This window comes from Sylvia atricapilla, chromosome 8 (genome assembly GCF_009819655.1).
Source record: "Sylvia atricapilla isolate bSylAtr1 chromosome 8, bSylAtr1.pri, whole genome shotgun sequence".
NCBI lineage: Eukaryota > Metazoa > Chordata > Aves > Passeriformes > Sylviidae > Sylvia > Sylvia atricapilla.
The window spans coordinates 2,747,671-2,764,462 of record NC_089147.1 but is presented as its reverse complement, the minus strand read 5'-3'; the positions used below and the strand labels follow the sequence as shown (position 1 = coordinate 2,764,462).

At 46.4% G+C, this 16,792-nt stretch overlaps 1 protein-coding gene and 1 long non-coding RNA gene across 3 annotated transcripts in view; one reads left to right on the top strand and one right to left on the bottom strand.

The window, feature by feature from the left end:
* LOC136363954 (uncharacterized) overlaps nt 1-16,792 on the bottom strand; it is a 465,017-nt gene that overhangs the window by 149,645 nt on the left and 298,580 nt on the right. The window lies entirely within an intron of this gene.
* Nucleotides 9,110-16,792, top strand: part of DOCK1 (dedicator of cytokinesis 1) — a 269,993-nt gene continuing 262,310 nt past the window's right edge. For both annotated transcript variants that reach the window (XM_066323421.1, XM_066323420.1), the window contains exon 1: nt 9,110-9,235. In XM_066323421.1, the coding sequence (XP_066179518.1) occupies nt 9,190-9,235 (46 nt within the window). In that variant the 5' untranslated portion in view covers nt 9,110-9,189. The remainder of the gene's footprint in view (nt 9,236-16,792) is intronic.

Below are 16,792 nucleotides of genomic sequence, written 5' to 3'. Positions count from 1 at the left end.
GAATGGTTTGCCAGGTTTGGGAAGCTCCGAGGAGCACCTTGTGTCCCATCCCTGCCGTGTGGAGGGCAGCGACAGCTCTCGGGATCCCCCAAAGCTCCAACTCCTGGAAGGAATCCTTCTGCTTTATTCACCCAATTAAGGAGTTTCACTTCTCCTTCTCTGACCGAATGCAGAAGTTCTCAGACAACAGACTGAATTTACACAGAATTAAGTTTAAAACGGGATAATGCTGCAGGGGAAGATTCAAAAGTCAACTTCAAACCCTCCCCAACAACCCAAACCAAGGAAAGGTGTCCTAAATGACCTCATGGCCTTTGGTGAAAAGCCAGCTTCATGCAGCTACTTTGGCTCTTTAAAACCATCCTGGCATTCTTTTTTCTAAGGGCTTTGAGGTGATTGAGGTGCACACCTGGCAAGTGGGAGAAAATAATACTTCATTAATAAAGAGCATGGAGAAACAAAGGAAAAAGTGACATTACGAGCCTGAGGAACAGCACCTGCAGCCCTGCGGAAAGCAGGAATATTTTGTCAGGCTTGCTTGAATGCTTGTGATTGAGAGGTCTAAAACCTGAAACCTGCTCACTAAAGAGCTGGGCCAGAGCTAAATCCCACCAAAATCAACGTGAGCCTTGCCATTGATTTCAGGGAGCTTGGACCAAGGCCAGGGGCCAGAGGACAAAAGCAGCAGCTTTAAAAATGCTGCACGAAAATATCTTGCCCTTTGTTCCAACTGCTGGGACTTTAAAGCCACATCCTGGTCCCTGCCTGGGCACTGGGTGCAGGGTTTGATAATGGTCATAACTTGGATTTTCCATCGTTTTTTCTTTCGTGAAATACACCCAGGCAATTTATGTTAATAACTCACAGTAAAAATCATCACATGGAAACATCCTGCAGTCACTGAAAGAAAGCTTTGCTCCTTTCCAAGTAATACACTTGATAATGTTTCACTTGCAAAAAAAAGAAAAAGAAAAAAAAACACAACCTAATAACTTTTTTAATAACAATCTGAGAGAACTTTCAGCTGAGGGTTCTCCCAGAGAACGCTCAGACTCCAAGAATAGGGGGCTTGGGTTAGAAAAATTATTGCCAGAGTTGAACATTATAAAACTGACAGAGTTTCCAGAAAAGGTTGTAAACAAATTTATTAGGACCTTTTCTTCCGAGAAATACATTAAAAACAATCAAAGTGAAAAAAATTTAAGTTGGCCACTGAGAAATGTGTCTAGACAAAGCTTCCATTATATGATTTAACAATCCCTGGCAAACGCTGCTTAAAGATAAAATTGGATTCCCGTCCAGAATATTAATACTTTTATTGCAGAAATATGTGTATTTTAGAGATAAAAGTACATATTCATAGACAGATAGATGATGAACATTGGAAATGGCCTGGAACACGGTTTATTTTATCAGTGTTTCTCTCTCTGTCAAACAAGTAAATCATTGTTTTTCAGGTGGAGGCTTCTGATGAAAAGGAAGATTTTCTCATTTTCAGACAAGGGCTTCTGTATTTCCATTTCAACCACTGTCAACAGACATTGGTGAGTAGTTCCTGTGGCTGACACAAACAACTTTTGATTACAGAATCAGGAACAGCACACACAACTTTCCATTTCCAAACAACTCCACATAAATAGTTTGCGAGCTGAAGTTTGGGCAGAGCCAGAGCAAGCTCAGGAATACAGATATCAGCTTTATTATGTTTGACTCATCTCAGTGCAGGAGCCTGCTGGAAATAAAAATGTGACATTTTTCCAACATGACAGGAGAGAATTTTGAGATGTTTTCCTAAGCCAGACAAAAGGAAGGCACCGAGCATTAGATCAGCTCCTGTCTTCCTTCCAAGGAGGAACGAGGCGCTGTTTCATGTTTGGCAGCCAACTCCAAACGGCTCCGTGCTCCACGTGGAAACTGAGCCTCGTGCAAAGCACAGCAAATACCTGTCCTCCCTTTCCAGGAATCCTGGATCTTATGTGAGGGGAAGGAAAAATTCACCTGGTTTCATAGAAACACGGAATGGTTTGGGCTGGAAGGAGCTTAAAGCTCATCCAGTTCCATCTGCTACCATGGGCAGGGACACCTCCCACTGTCCCAGGTTTGCTCCAAGCCCCAATGTCCAACCTGGCCTTGGACACCTCCAGGGATCCAGGGGCAGCCACAGCTTCCAGGCCTTCTCCACCCTCACAGAGAAGGATTTACAGAAGATCAAACAAGTGGCTGAGTTCCTGGCTTGCTCTTTGTCCTCAGGTGAAGATCGCGCCTCATTTTGGAGAAGCCGCTTTGAGCGACTTCAGTCATTTGTGAGCTCCAAGGTGAAAGAAAATTATTTGGGATTTTCCAAAAGAAACTGGACCTACCGTGGCAACTCAGCTGGAAGGTGATCATCTCCCCTGAGAGGGGCTGAAGACTCCATCCAAAGGCAGAGGAAGGCAAAGGTTTTGGCCCAAGGCACAGCTGATAAAGTTCTAAAAGACTCTCTAGGAAGCCAATCCTGCTCGGTAGGAAAGCCTATAGAGTTTGCAGTGAGAAATCCATTTAGAAGCCCAGTTTTGGAGAGCAGCCAGGGAGAGATAATGGTTCCGCTTGTCCCCAGACCCCGTCAGTGCTGCACAACTCCCCGAGCAGGGTTTGCCAACTGCTTTGGATCAATCCGTTGTCAAAAGCCATGTCAGCTTCTTGCACTTCATGCCTCCTCCTGGGCATCTTCCCATCCCTTCCGAACTTGGTCTTCCAAGGGCTCAGATGGATAAAATTCGGGCAGAGAGTCGATGTGGTATTTTTGTTTTTCCTTCAGAAATTAAAGTTTTTCACGTGGAGGCCATTTCTGTGAATCCCACTCGGTTCTTTGTTCCCACAAACTCATTTTCGCCGCTGCTTCAAACACTCCATATTCCAATAATCAGTTTTTCAAACCTTCTAACAGGTGCTGGTACATCATGTTCCCTCTCTGTCATTTCTCATTGTCATCTCATATCGTTCATCAAAGCATGAGAGGGAACATTGTCTGCAGGCCGAGGAAATCATCCAATCTAACCCTGCCCCAGCTAACGTGTCACTTTTGGCCTCAGGAAAATCACATCATCAGGAGGTGACACAAGTGGCCTGGCATTCCGAGTTCCTCAATTTCTGAATGCCTGTCACATTTTAAAAAGCTGGCCTTACAGCTCAGCTGCCTCCCCCGTGCAAATGGAGATCCTGAAAGCTCCCTGGATCACAAGAGAGAGTTAATATTTGTTCAGTGCTTTCAAAATGTTAAGTGCAACATGAGTGCTGAGCCTTATTACCAGAAATAATGGATGTTTGCAACTCCAGCCTGCACTGTTCTGTGTAATCATTATTTGGCTTCTAATAAGTAACAGCTTTACCAGAATACAGTCCCAGAAAACATCTTTGAAAAGGCTCTTAATTTTTACTGTGAGCTTGAAGACAGATTTAAAATCACAGATCTGTTGGAGTTGATATAGTTAAACTTCACTGACTCTCTGGGAATGATTCATCCCCGACTTGTTACATCCAGCTCTTTGTTTCGCTGGTTATGTTTGAATTTGTCAGAGACTTTCATAAATTGAGTTCATCATCTCATTTTGAGTGTAGACATCAAATATATGAAAAATGTACCAGTAAAACACCAAGAGAAAAAAACCCCACAACCACATAAACCCTTGTACTCTTGGTCATTCACAGGTTTTGCAGAGAGGAACAGGTTGCCACAACAGTAAACTCTAAGTTGACTTGTATTTTAGATTAATTTGTCCAACCCTTTCCCTTAACTGCTTTGGGCTTGACAAATTGTAAAATTTGCAAAGATATTCCTGAATCTGTTGCTGTTTATAAGAATTTAAGGCCAGTTCGTGCAAGGAGCTGCTAAAAAATTAACTTCTGTGCACTTTTGGAGTTAACAACGTAACTCTCATGTGAGTGAAGGTATCTTCCTCCTGTTAGTAAGTACTTCAGCTGGGAATAAAAAGCTTTATTTAGATTTGGTGAAATTTCTGGCTGCAGAGAGTTGGAGAAACCTGCAGTTGCCAAGAGGATTTTCAGCTGCCTCAGTCCTCCTGGAATGAACATCCTGGGAAGGGTGAGGGGTAAAAATCACCCTGTAGGGAAAGAGCTCGTCCAAGACATCCAAGACATCCAGACATAAAATGTCCTTAAGGCAATGCCTCAGATGGCCTTGACAAAAGATCTGCTCCTTATGTAAATGTTATTTATTCAGAGCACACGGTGATAGCACTGACCCACCATAAAATCTCACTGCACTTTCTCCCTGAAGAATGTAAAACCTCACACCCTGGCAGGGTCAGAAATCAGATTTCCCCCTTCTGTAGACACGACGCTGCTCCCATTTATCGTGGCATTGTAAAAATCACTTTTTATCCCAGAGCACAGGATGAAATACCAGGGTATAAATAAACCAAGGTGTATCCATAATAATCCCATCCTTCCAAAAACACATCACCTTGGGAACCCCTGTGCATTTGTAAAGAGCACCTGGGAGATGTTCACACATTTGCATCTAACATCCAACCCCTCTGAAGATTCCTTGCTCATTCCATCACTTTCAGCAGCACAGTCTGAAGGAACATAATTTAGGAAACTATCCCTGTCATTAGGTACAGCCCCATTTTTTGGGCTAAAACATAAACAGTTTCATAAAATGATATTACATAATAAATTAGTATCTTCAGCTTCTTTCTGGACTTCTCTCTGAAAGAAATAATTAATCGCCCTCTAAATCCCTAATAGCCTCATAATCTCTGAATATAAAAATTCTAATGCAAGAAGGCAGAAACTGCTGATGGAGCCAGCAGGATGGAGGGAGAGACGTTCTCTTTAACCCTTCTCAAAGACACTAAACCAGTGCAATGACTGCAATGTCCATCCCAGGAGCGAAATAAATTCAAATCGTTGCCTTTGAACACTTCTGCTGGCAAATGAAGCCCTGCATTCAGCATGTTGGGCATCCCAAATGTCATCCTGCTGGAGGAAAAGCTGAAGACACACACCCAGAGATAATCAAAAGGCTTCCATGAAAGCGAGAGGAAGAGGAAAGATTACTGAGCACCCTTCAAAAACGGGGGCAAAACCTGGAAAAGCACAGAACTTTTCTCCAGCTCTTGTCAAACTGTGCAGGTTTGTAAATGCCACACCTTGGCTTACAGGAGCCAACAGGAATGTCAAAGGAAATGCAGTTTTGGCTTCTTAATTCTCCCTGAAAATGATCCACTTTCACCTGCAAGAGACCCCCAAGTTAATCAGACACATATCAGCTATCTGCAAAGCCAAGGCTGAAGTAATTTTTGTAACACAAACACAAATTTCATTTTATTTCCATTCTGATTCGTTGCAATACATTGTAAACCAGAGCACTTATTAAAAGCCTCTTTCCACCAGGTGTAAAAACCCCTTATTCTGTGTATATCCAAACATGGAACATGCAGCCACTCAGAGACACAGAGGTCATTCACCCCTCATGGAAATCACAGCAAAAATAGATGATCAGCAGCTGGAAAGGGAGCCACAACATTTCCAACAGAATATCTTTAGTGCAAGCAGAAAAGCCAAAAAGTGATTACATTATTTTTTTTTGTAAGTCCACCCAGCTCCTCCTGGGAGGAATATTTCCAAAAAGAATTTCCACTGTGGGTGTACAAGAACTACTAATGTGGGTTTTTTTTTTCTAAAAATGCTGAATTTACCTACGAGGCCTGTCAATGAAAAGAAGTTACTACAAAAACTTGTGATATTTAACTGAGATGGAATGAACATTCCCCTGGTGTAGTCATCTGCAATAACCATGAAACAAATCTTGATTATATCTGTACATTTATGGAATAGCTCTTTTTTATTGTAAATCTGTCTGAAGCAGGGCAGTGGCTCTGTTTCCATTCATCCTTTCGAAAAGATGCTGTGACAAGAATTTCAAACATCATTCACGGCCAAACGCTGCATTTGGATTTCTTGGAACTAAGAAATGAAAAGGAATGTTCCTTTGCTCCGAGACAAGTGTCTCCAGTTCTGTGTGATGCATTAAAGAAAAAAAAAATCAGATGAGAACCCCAAGAGCTGACATAAGGATGTGATAAAACTTTCAGGTTTTATGGAAAGAAGCATTTTTCAGTTTCCTCTTAACAAATGAAAACCACACATGCACAGAGCAAAGGAATATATTGTGCCTAAGCATGTAAAATATGTCAGCTTGAACATTTTACAGTTTAATGAAAAATGCTTTTTTTCAGGACAGTTTATATTACGTTTGCTGGAGAAAAAAAAGAAAAATCCTTTATTTTCTCCATGTCACAGTCCAAAAATTACCATTTTTTCCTAGCTGTAAAACCCCAGCATTGGGCTACTTAGGCATTGGGAATTAGAAGCATTTTTTACTGGCTATCAAAATTTTAATAGCATTAGCTCCACTTGTAACACGTTTTCATTAAAACGAGAATGTGGAAAGCAGTAAAATGAATATAGACCCTCATCAGTAGCAGTGAGGCTTTATGGTGGTCACGGGATCAGCTGTGTTTTATTTGCTACAGATCATGATCAGACAAAACAGGACAAAACTCTTCTTTCTCACTGGCATCAACGTGGATTGCGCTAAATTGAATGGATTTAATATGTAGAAGTTGTAAGTAATTCTTTAACTTTCGTTTTATTGAACCTGGTGCTTCCTGCCTTAGGCTTGTACTTGATCTTTGGTGTCCATATAATTCCCATTTAATGCAGATATAGAGGTAATCTGGGACTAAGGAGTGCCAAGTTTGGGGAGAATTTAATTTAACTCTTGGTTAACACCTGAAGGAAGCTTGGCAGCAGCACATTTCTCTCCACGAAGGGAAACACGAGCGCTCCCTTGGCCTCCCTCAAACCAGAGACAAACACATTTCAGCCTTGAACCTTGAGGCCCAGAAAGGACAGACTGCAGCAATAACTCATTTATTAACTAATTACAGGTTTAAATTAACATCAGCGTCCTGCTTTGTGTCCCCTGCAAAGCCACCACGGTTCCATGGAAGTGATTCCTGGTTATCAGTGAAGTTAAATGAAAAGTCAATAATCTCTGAGATTTACAGATTGTTCCAGTCATAGCCTCCAAAAGCCCTAAAGCACCTGAGGCTTCAGCAGCTCTGGCAGTATTGCTGCAGATATTTAAAAATAACACACCAGCTGTATAAAAGGGTGTGACATCCATAGCTGGAATTAAATATTATTGCTTTTCACTTTCCCTGGTGGGGAAAAACCAAAGGTGACTACAGGCACAGAGCGAGCACATGCCGTATTTCAGTCAATTCACTTTGATTTCCCTTATGAAAATAAAGGTGTGAAATCGAAGAGCTCCCCTGTAAGTTGTCTTTGGGAAAGCTCTAAATCATTGATCCATTAGTGCGGGATAACGAGGACAAGCCATGACTCTGAAAACCTTTTGCTGTCCTCACTCCTGGGCAGAATGAACAAAGCTGCAGGAGCCGGCTCCGTCAGAGCCCCTTGGGATTCTGCAGGACAGCTGCAATAAAATCTACATGAGTTTGAACGTGTGGGTGATGCCCTGGGAAACCAATCCCAAGGGTGGGAAAAGGGAAGGTACATGGAAAGAGGAGCAGACCCATGCAGGGGGCTGAGCACCCGATCTCACAACCTGGCAGCAAAAATGCTCTTGCAGAAATTGGTCCTTTGCCATCCACACAACACAAGAAAATAAGGAGAAAAAGGATTCAACCCCGGATATATTTTAATCCTTAAATTTGTGCTACAGGGCTTCCCCTTTGGCAGAGGACTAATCCTACCAAATGACAGCCAGTCAGTCATTTCACTCCTCTTTATTCCTTTCAAGTGTTATCCGTCTGCTGTTTCTTGACTTTTACACACTTTATCTTCTGTTTCCTAAAGACTTTGATTTTTTTTTTTTTTTTAAAAATCACCATCCTGGATGCCTCCAAGACTACAGGGATTGACAACAGGAAGTTCATTTCTCTTGCTGGGTCTTGTGTAACCATTTATTCCACACTTAATTAGCCAGGAGATGCTAGATTTGGACAAGATTTTGGACTTCGGTCTAGAAATCAGAAGGTTTATAATCTTTTAAGTCCTAATGTCCAGTCTGGCCTTGGACACTTCCAGGGATCCAGGGGCAGCCACAGCTGCTCTGGGAATTCCATCCCAGCCCTGCCCACCCTGCCAGGGAACAGTTTATCCCTAATATCCCCTCTGGCACTGGGAAGCCATTCCCTGTGTCCTGTCCCTCCATCCCTTGTCCCCAGTCCCTCTCCTGGAGCCCCTTCGGGCACTGAAGAGGCTCTGAGCTCTCCCTGGAGCTTCTCCTCTCCAGGTGAGCATTCCCAGCTCTGAACATTCTCCGGAGGGGCTCCAGCCCTTGGGGACAATCCATGTCCTATTCTGGATCCTCTGCAGCAGCCCCACGTCCTTCTCCCGTTGGGTGCCAGGGCTGGAGGCAGCTCGGCAGGCGGGACCTCACCTGAGCGGGGCAGAAGCACAGAATTCCCCTTCGGCAGTGCCCACGGTGTGGGATCAGCCCAGAACTCGAGGTTTTTCCCCCTGGCCGGGGCATGTCCAGCTGTGACCGCCGTCCCCCGAGCCCTTCTCCCAGCGCCGCTCCATCGCTCCGTGCCCAGCCCGGCTCGGTGCCGGCGGCGTTCCCGATCCGCCCGCAACACCCGCACCCGGCCTGTCTGACCCCGAAATATCGCTACAGCCCCGCTCCTGCTGGGCCAGCTCCCGCACGGCAGCCTCCAGGCGCGCTTCTCGCTCCGACTATTAAAAACTCGCAAAAAAACAAAATCAAATCTCTTTGTTTTAAAGCCGCGTCTCCGCGGCCACAAACTTGCCGGCAGAGCACAGCCGGGTGTAGCCGGGCCACAGCGGGGAGCGGCGGGCGGGCAGCGGGGACACCGCCGGCCGTGCCGGGGACACGGAGGGGGACACACAGGGGACACGGAGAGGGATGCACAGGGGATAAAACCGGCGGAGGGAAGGAGTCGGCTTTGTGCGGAGCCGAGGACAGCGGCGGGCAGGCCGGGCGCCCAGGGGCCGCTGAGGGGCCGGCCTGGCTCCGCCCGCACCACATGACTCCGCGGCACGGAGAAAACTTTTCCCGTCCCGCGGTCGGAAAATGGCGGCGTAAAGGGAGCGGGGGGCTCTGCGGCATCCCGGCGGCTCCCCCCCGGCGCCATGACCCGCTGGGTGCCCACCAAAAGGGAGGAGAAGTACGGCGTAGGTGAGGACGCGCCCGCCCCGCTGCCGCCTGTTGCGCTCAGGGGCAGCCCCCGGCCGCGGCCTCCCCGTCCCTGCCCCGCTCCGCGGCCGCGATGGAGCGCCGTGTTCCCCGCTTCCCCCCAGCCCCCTCCGGTTCCTGCCTCCCCCGCCCGGCTCCTGTTGGCTCCCGGGAAGTTGAGGAGTTGTGTGGGAGCGCCGGGAGAAGTTGCCTTTCTCCCTCGGCTGCTCTCCGCTGTGGCTCCCGGAGCGAAGCAGCTCGGGGTTGTTTCCAGCTGGGTTTCTTTCTCCCGGCGCTGGCGGGGCGGGATGCGCTGGCGGCCGGCTGCTTTGGGAGCCCGTGTGCCGTCCCCCCGTGGGAGCGGTGCGGGACAGGCTCTAGGCTCTCGGGCGCTGTGATGCTCATAGAGATGAGCGCTCTCCCTGCGCGCTGGGATCCATTTCCTACTCCGCTCCTTCCGTGCCTTGGAACAGAGCGGGATTGTTCCGGCTGGTGGCTCAGACATCCCCACCGGGGCTGAATCGGCGGGGTTTGGGCAGGATGAGCCCAGAGGGTCCAGCTGGAGTTGGAAGATGTTGCGTTCGCGGCACAAGGGTTTTATTTCGGGGTCGCGGCGCAGGAAGCTTTATTGGCATGAATGAGCGTTTGTCTGGGGGAAGGAAATGGTAAATCCGACTATTCAAATTGGAAACGCGAGGTTCAGTGCCCACCACGGTTCTTGGGCTGGATGGATTGTGAAGGAGAAGTTTTCACAGAAACCCGCAGCTCAACCTCCTAAACAAAGCGAGCGGGAAGAAGGGAGTTTTTGGGGCTGAGTAAAACCTAAGCAAATTATAGAATTAATTTAAAACTCTGCGTGCGTGTGCCTAAAAGCCCCTCATTCTGACTTTTAAAAGTTGTTAGAAAATCCGAGTTAGACCGTGCGAGACCTGTGGGTCATTCCAGCGCTGGGGATGCAGGACAAAGCTCGGGAAGCAGCAATGCCACTGATGGCAGTCACTCGTTTAAGTTTCCAAAGGATCTCCCTGATGGTCTGCGATGGGTATTTTGGAATGACCGAATTGTCCCGTAGTAAAAGCTGATGTTACAGCCCAGTGACACTGGAAAGCAAGTTCCTCTTTCGCAGGAACCCCGTGTCTGCTGCTGTGCTGGGCCCGGCTTTCCAGGAATGTTTTGGAATTGATTTGAAAATGACACGAGAGGAAAAGAAAAAAACAAACTCCGTGTGAAATAGATGGATTGTTTAATAACGTGGTTTAAATGTACTTGCATCTCCAGTGTGGGGGATTGCATGTGTAGTAAGAGGACAGGATTTAAATGTCATTTAAGAATAAAAAACCCTTCCCGGTTTGAGAAAGCACAAGGCGATGTGCTTAATTGGCATTTTTTGTGTCCGCTGCCCTGCAGAGAAGTTTTTAATGGGTTTTTAATAGGTGTGTGTTTCTCTGATAGTTTGTTTTCTTTTTCCTGCAAGGGGGCTGAAATCCTCACCAAGCGGGGGGATTTCTCTGCTGAATGATGGGGCTGTGAGGGTTGAAAATGGATGAAGTGTGGCAAGGAGATAAATCACACTGAGAGCTGATTGAACATTGGATTCACTGGCCCGTGCCATCCTGTTACAGGCTGCTTTGGGAGGGACGGCTTCTTTTTGGTGTCGTCCTAAAGAAGATGAATATTCAGTTTGGTTCTGTGCGTTTTATGGACCTTTATGTTGTTAAGAAAGGGCACAGTGAATCTTCTGATGTTTTATTTTTTGCGGCTTGTGAAAGCTGGAGGTTTGTGTAGTCCCAAACAGAATTGGAGACAGCACTGTTAACCTGAAAATTCACACTTGAGAATATTTTTTCTCCCTGTTGCCCTGACCAGGCTGATGTTGACTCGGTGTTGTCTGACAGGGAGAAAATCCCTAATAGGAGTGCTGATGTGACTTAGTGAAATACAACGTGGGAAGCTTTGTGTGTCTGACCAAGCCATGCAGATATCTCCAAAAGGACGGTGCCAGGCTCATTCCAGCAGTGCTCAGTGACAGGATGAGGAGCAATGGCCATGAACTGAGCCAGGAGAAGTTCCTCCTCCACCTGAGGAAGGAATTCTTTCCATGAAGTGTAGCAGAGCCCTGCAACAGCTGCTGGGGGAGGGTGTGGATCTCCCCCTCTGGTGACATCCCAACCCACCTGGATGTGTCCTGTGTCACCTGCTCCAGGTGACAGCTGGGATGGACTGGATGGTCTCCAGAGGTGCCTTCCAACCCCAGATATTTTGAGATTCTGTGTGCAGGCTTCCCCAAAGCAGAAGTATCAGGAAGGTGTGTTGTTGTGGTTATGTTTATGTCACAGCGGCGGGAGCTCAGAAATGTACATATATCTGTATATAAAACACACACACCTTTATATAATACATTTATATCCCTTTCCCCGCCTCCTCTGGTATATCCCTGTGCACAGCAGAGTTCTCTTAACATCTCCAGGCCTGAAGATTCGCTGGCTGTGATGCAGCTGGAGCAAATTCTGCCAAGAAGCCCGTAGTGCCAGCTGGTAGGACAGCGGTGTGTTAAGGAGCATCCCTTCATGGCACACTGGGATTTGGGGATGCTGCTGCGTGCCCTGCACTCGAGTCAAGTGAATTTGCTGCCCCTGAGCCTCTGTGCAGAGGAATTATCTCAGCAGGCAGTCGAGAGGGTGACTCAGCTCCGCTTCCTGAGAGAGTTCAGGGAGGCTGCAGGAGGAATGGGTGTGGATCTAATGGGATAACACGGATATTAGATTAACATATGGGGAGCCCCGTGAACCAGGGAAAGGATCAGCTTCTCTGGAGAAGCTTTTCCCTGTGCTGTGGATCCTTTTCCTTCATCTCAATGCTGCCTTCCATCCCTCGCCCTGAGCCGGTGGGGAGGAGTGTGGTTGTGTGGAGGGCACCACGTGGGTGTGTGGCTTCCTCCACGGGGACATCAGAGCCTTCCAGAGGGTCCTGAGAGCTCTTGGTGCGTCCCCTCGGTGTCACAAAGTGGCTGCTCACTCTCCCGTTGCCTGCTCTTAGTGTCACGTGAAGTTCGTGAAATTTTGGTGGTTTTCCTTCTGCTGGGGAAAAGGGATGTTAAAAGCTGCTTTGAGAGGTCTGGGAGCCTGACCAGCACCTCTGAGATGGTGCACAGTGAATCTGGTAGCTTCCAAATCCTGAATTCTGCTGTTCCTTGCCCCTTCTCCTTTCTGCTGAGACCTGCGGTGAGAGGTAGAACTGGCGCTACTGTGGTTTAAAAATATTGTATTTAAAATGCCACAGTGTCCAAAGGTTTGTGTTCATATGGAGAAATAAGGCCACTACTGTGGTAGTTTAATCCTTTTTTTTTTTTTTTTTTTTTTAATTGACTAAGTGATGAAAATTAGTGCCAGGTGCCTTTGGATGGTCAGATGTAAGAGGAGAACTTCCCAGTAACAGAGCTGGAATCCTCATCCCTGAAGGTGTCCAAGGATGTGGCACTCGGTGCTCTGGACTGACAATGTGGGGATTGGACTTGGCCTTGATGGTCTTGGAGGTCATTTCCAAATTCAGTGAGTTGCAGTGTTTTTGTTTATTCCTGGTGAGTTTTTGTTCTGTGTCATGATTTGGCAGATAATAACAAAGCTAATTTTAGATGGGGACATTGGCCACACTTCATGGTCAGGGTGTTTTAGTGCCGCTCTGAGGTTGGGATTTCAAAGGGATTTTATGGAACTTTTTTTCAAAGGGATTTTATGGAACTTCCAAACCAGGTACATAGAAATACATATATTATTATTAAGGGATGGCTTTAAGGAGTTTGTGGACTTAAGAGGTGATGCAGTGATCATGATTTAAAAGTTTTGCAGCTGAGTTCTGCTCTTATAATGTCTCATTGAACAGGGGGATGAGAATTTGTCAAGAGGAAAGCTGGTGAAAACGCAGGAAATCCTACAGCCAACAACTTTTGCTGTTCTTGTGCTGCTTCAGGGAGGGCTGTGGTGCTTTGGGACAGATTGAAGCTTTTGTGGAGCCCTGGAGTTACAGTCCAGGCTGTGGGGAGCTGGGATGATGTGTGGAGACTCCTGTTCAAGGTGATGATCTTGTGCATATTTGTGCCTTAGAGCAGGGAAGGGAACTTCTTAAGGAAGTTGAAAAAGATGGGTCTTAGGAATGCATCTTAGTGATTTTAGTGCTGCTGTGCTGTGAGGTTTGGAGCTGCCTGGCAGGACAGGTGACTGCTGTTAGTGACAGCAGGGCTGTGCTGTGACACATCCCACAGCCGTGGAGTAAAAGCAGAAGTGTGAAATGGAAAATTTGCTCCTGCTTTAGTCACTTTATTGAAGTGAGCACATGCAGGTTCAGTTTCCTGGAGCAAACATATCCCATGGATACCCAGGTTAGGGTTTTATTTGTTAGATCCCTCTGCTGTGAGCAGGAAAGGCTGAGAGAATTGGGATTGTTCAGCCTGCTTTGGGGTCACCTCATTGTGGACTTTCAGTGCCTGAAGGCACCAACAAGAACGATGGAGAGAGACTCTGCACAAGGGATGGAGGGGCAGGATGAGGGGAGATGGCTTTAGAAAGGAAGAAAAAAGGTTTAGGTGGGATATTGGGAATGAATCCTTCCCTGGGAGGGTGAGGAGGAGCTGGGCTGGAATTCCCAGAGCAGCTCTGGCTGCCCCTGGATCCTTGGAATTGTCCAAGGCCGGGTTGGACACTGGATTTGGAGCAGCCTGGGACAGTGGGAGGTGTCCCTGCCATGGCTGGAGTGACACTGGATGATGTTTATCATCCCTTCACCCCAAACCATCCCACGGCTCTATTTTACAACACTCTTCCATTCTCTGCTTGCCGAGGGGCTGCATTTCTGTGCTGCCCCATCCCTGGTGTCTCCTGAAGCAGAGGGGAGGGGCTGGCAGGTGTCCCACACCTTTTCCTACAGGAATGACCTGGCTTTGACTGCAGGCTGTGCTCAGTTCCTCCCAGTTTACTCAGCAGACACTATTGTTCTCTGTCAATAAACACTTGCTGCAAACAACAGATTGGAGAGGGATAATGATTGCAGATAGTGGAGGGGACCGTGGGCTCCTGTTTGTTTTCATGCAGGCCAACAGCAACGTTACAGGCTGGGATTGTTCTGAGAAATGATACCTGATGAGGCTTTCCAGGAATTAGTTTTTTCCCCTCTCATGGAGCACAAACTGACTTCAGTAGGCAGCCAGCTCCCTATGGCCATAATTCAGAGCTTTTATTTAACTTTGCAGTAGGAAGTTTTCAGTCAGTTTAGGGATTCTTCAGCAGGTGATTTTAGCCTGTATCTTAGAAAATAAACGAGGAGGTAGAAAAGTGAGGTTTTACGCTTTACATGGTCTGCAGGAGTGGCAGTGACGGTAGTCAGGGGCTGATTAAAGGTGTTTGGTTTGGTATTTCCATCCCTGGAAGTGCCCAAGGCCAGGCTGGATGGGGTTGGAGCACCTTGGGATAGTGGAAGGTGTCCCTGCCCATGGCAGAGGGTGGAAATGGATGAGCTTTAAGGTCCCTTCAATCTAAACCATTCTGGGATTCTGTGATTTCAAGCAGCACTTTAGTGGGTTTTGTAATTACCCCTTTATCTCTTCTATTGGAAATGCCTGACTTAGGTGCACGAACAATGTGAATTTTGGGCTGTCTGCCACACTTGGCACAGATTTTTGTGTTACAAAGGCATTTTCCTTTCTGCAAAAGCAAAGCTTTCAGGGAAGGGGAAAAAAAAAAAACAGGCAACAAAGTTAAACCTTCTCCAGGAAACCCCTGTGTCAGCTTGCAACCCTTACAGAATAAGGGTTGGGATCAATTTTCCTTTAAATATTGCTGTTTCTGGCTTTGTCGAATCCTTCGGTGTGGTCCTGGCAGGATGAAATCCAACACCTCTTGTTGAACACCTGTGGATGTGTCCAGCTGTAGATAAATACCTTTGCTCACTGCTGCTGAGGAGTGGAAGCTCCAACAAGGAACTGCCTCACATCCAGTTTTCAAGTATTTGTTCCATCAAAGGTGTCAGCTTTGCCTCTCTTCGACTTCCTGCAAGTCCAAAACTTCCTCAAAATACTCAGTGGAGCTGCTCCTCCTTATGGATCACTGACAAGTCAGGTTTTTTTTTTTTTTTATTAAACTTAAAAGCATTTTTAATTCTGTTTTCTAGCCTGTGGTGGCCCCGAAGGCTGTTCTGACAATAGTAATTTTCTGAATAAGGCTTTAATGAATTTCTTGATGAGTTATTGGAATACTTTCGTCCTGTAGCTTGAGGGGGAGGGGAAATTGAAATCATACCCTGTCTGAACAAAAAAAAAAATGTTCAATAAGAGATAATTCTGTAATTCTGAAACTTTCTCTCCCTTTTCAGACTGTAGCTGTGCAAACATTTATATGTTTATAGATTATCTGCCCCTGTTTATGTAATTTCTGCATTAAATCTGATTTCTGATGCAAAGATTAGTAACACAAGGAGCAGCAGTTGCTGCATTTCAGTTTCATCAGCAGAAATATGAAATATCTCTGGAAATATTTCTCTGCTCCATATAGCTTTGTAACTAAACTGAAATAATTGCATTGAGAACTATTATGTGTAATCATGTCCCATATACGTAACAAAACAAACAGATGGATGAGCAGCCATTGGCTGCCACACATGAATTTGGGGTTTTTTTTTTTTGCATGATGTTTTTTAGCACCGCTGCCTTATTTCGAGCGCTGTTTGTATTATTTCAGCACAGCCCTTTTTAGAATGTGTTTGCAGACGGTTTTTGGTGGCTGATTTTTGCCTGAGGGTGTTGGAGGAGCAAAAATGTCTTTGTGTTCCCCAGTAGAAAATACCAACAAGTGAGCGGAACAGGATTTGCTGTGTAATTTCTGAACGGGAATGGCAGCGAAATTGGACATAATCAATGTTTGTGCTTGTAGGCACTTGGGTTTTTGAGGCTCTCTGTGCATCCCTGCTCTCGTAGTGGCCGTGCCGTTTTTATGGATGTGCTGCACAAATTATTGAGTATTGAGGTGGAGAGCCTGCTGAAGCAGGTGTCGTGGGGGTTTTGGGAAAATCTTGTTATCCCTGAGGAGTCCCATGTGGGGATGGCATCAGGAATTACCTGAGGAGGAACCTCCTGGCTTGACCTGGAGAGTTCCTGGCTGGTTCTGGCAGAGCTTCCCTGGAGCATTTGAAAAATTTGGCAGTGCAGGGTGGGCACTTGGAGAGAGCCCAGAGCCTCTGGAATACCTGAGAGGCTCTTGAGGCACGCAGATGCCTTCTGGAAGTGCTGCCTTAGGTGTTTGTGTTTGCCTTCCTTCTCCTGCTTATCCAAACAAAGCACGGAAGTGCCGGCGTCACTGGGCTGGGCTGGAATAAAATAACATCTGTGGAGGGAATGGGGTGTCCTGGGAGGACAAGGAACAGATGATGCCACACCATCCCCAAACCTAAGATCTTCAGCTGTGCTGTCTTAGGAGGGTTTTGCCCATTTTCATACGTGAAATAAAAAGGAAAAAACACCAAAAAAAACCCAACAAAAAAACCAAAAAAACAAACCAGAATTAAGGGAGAACATGG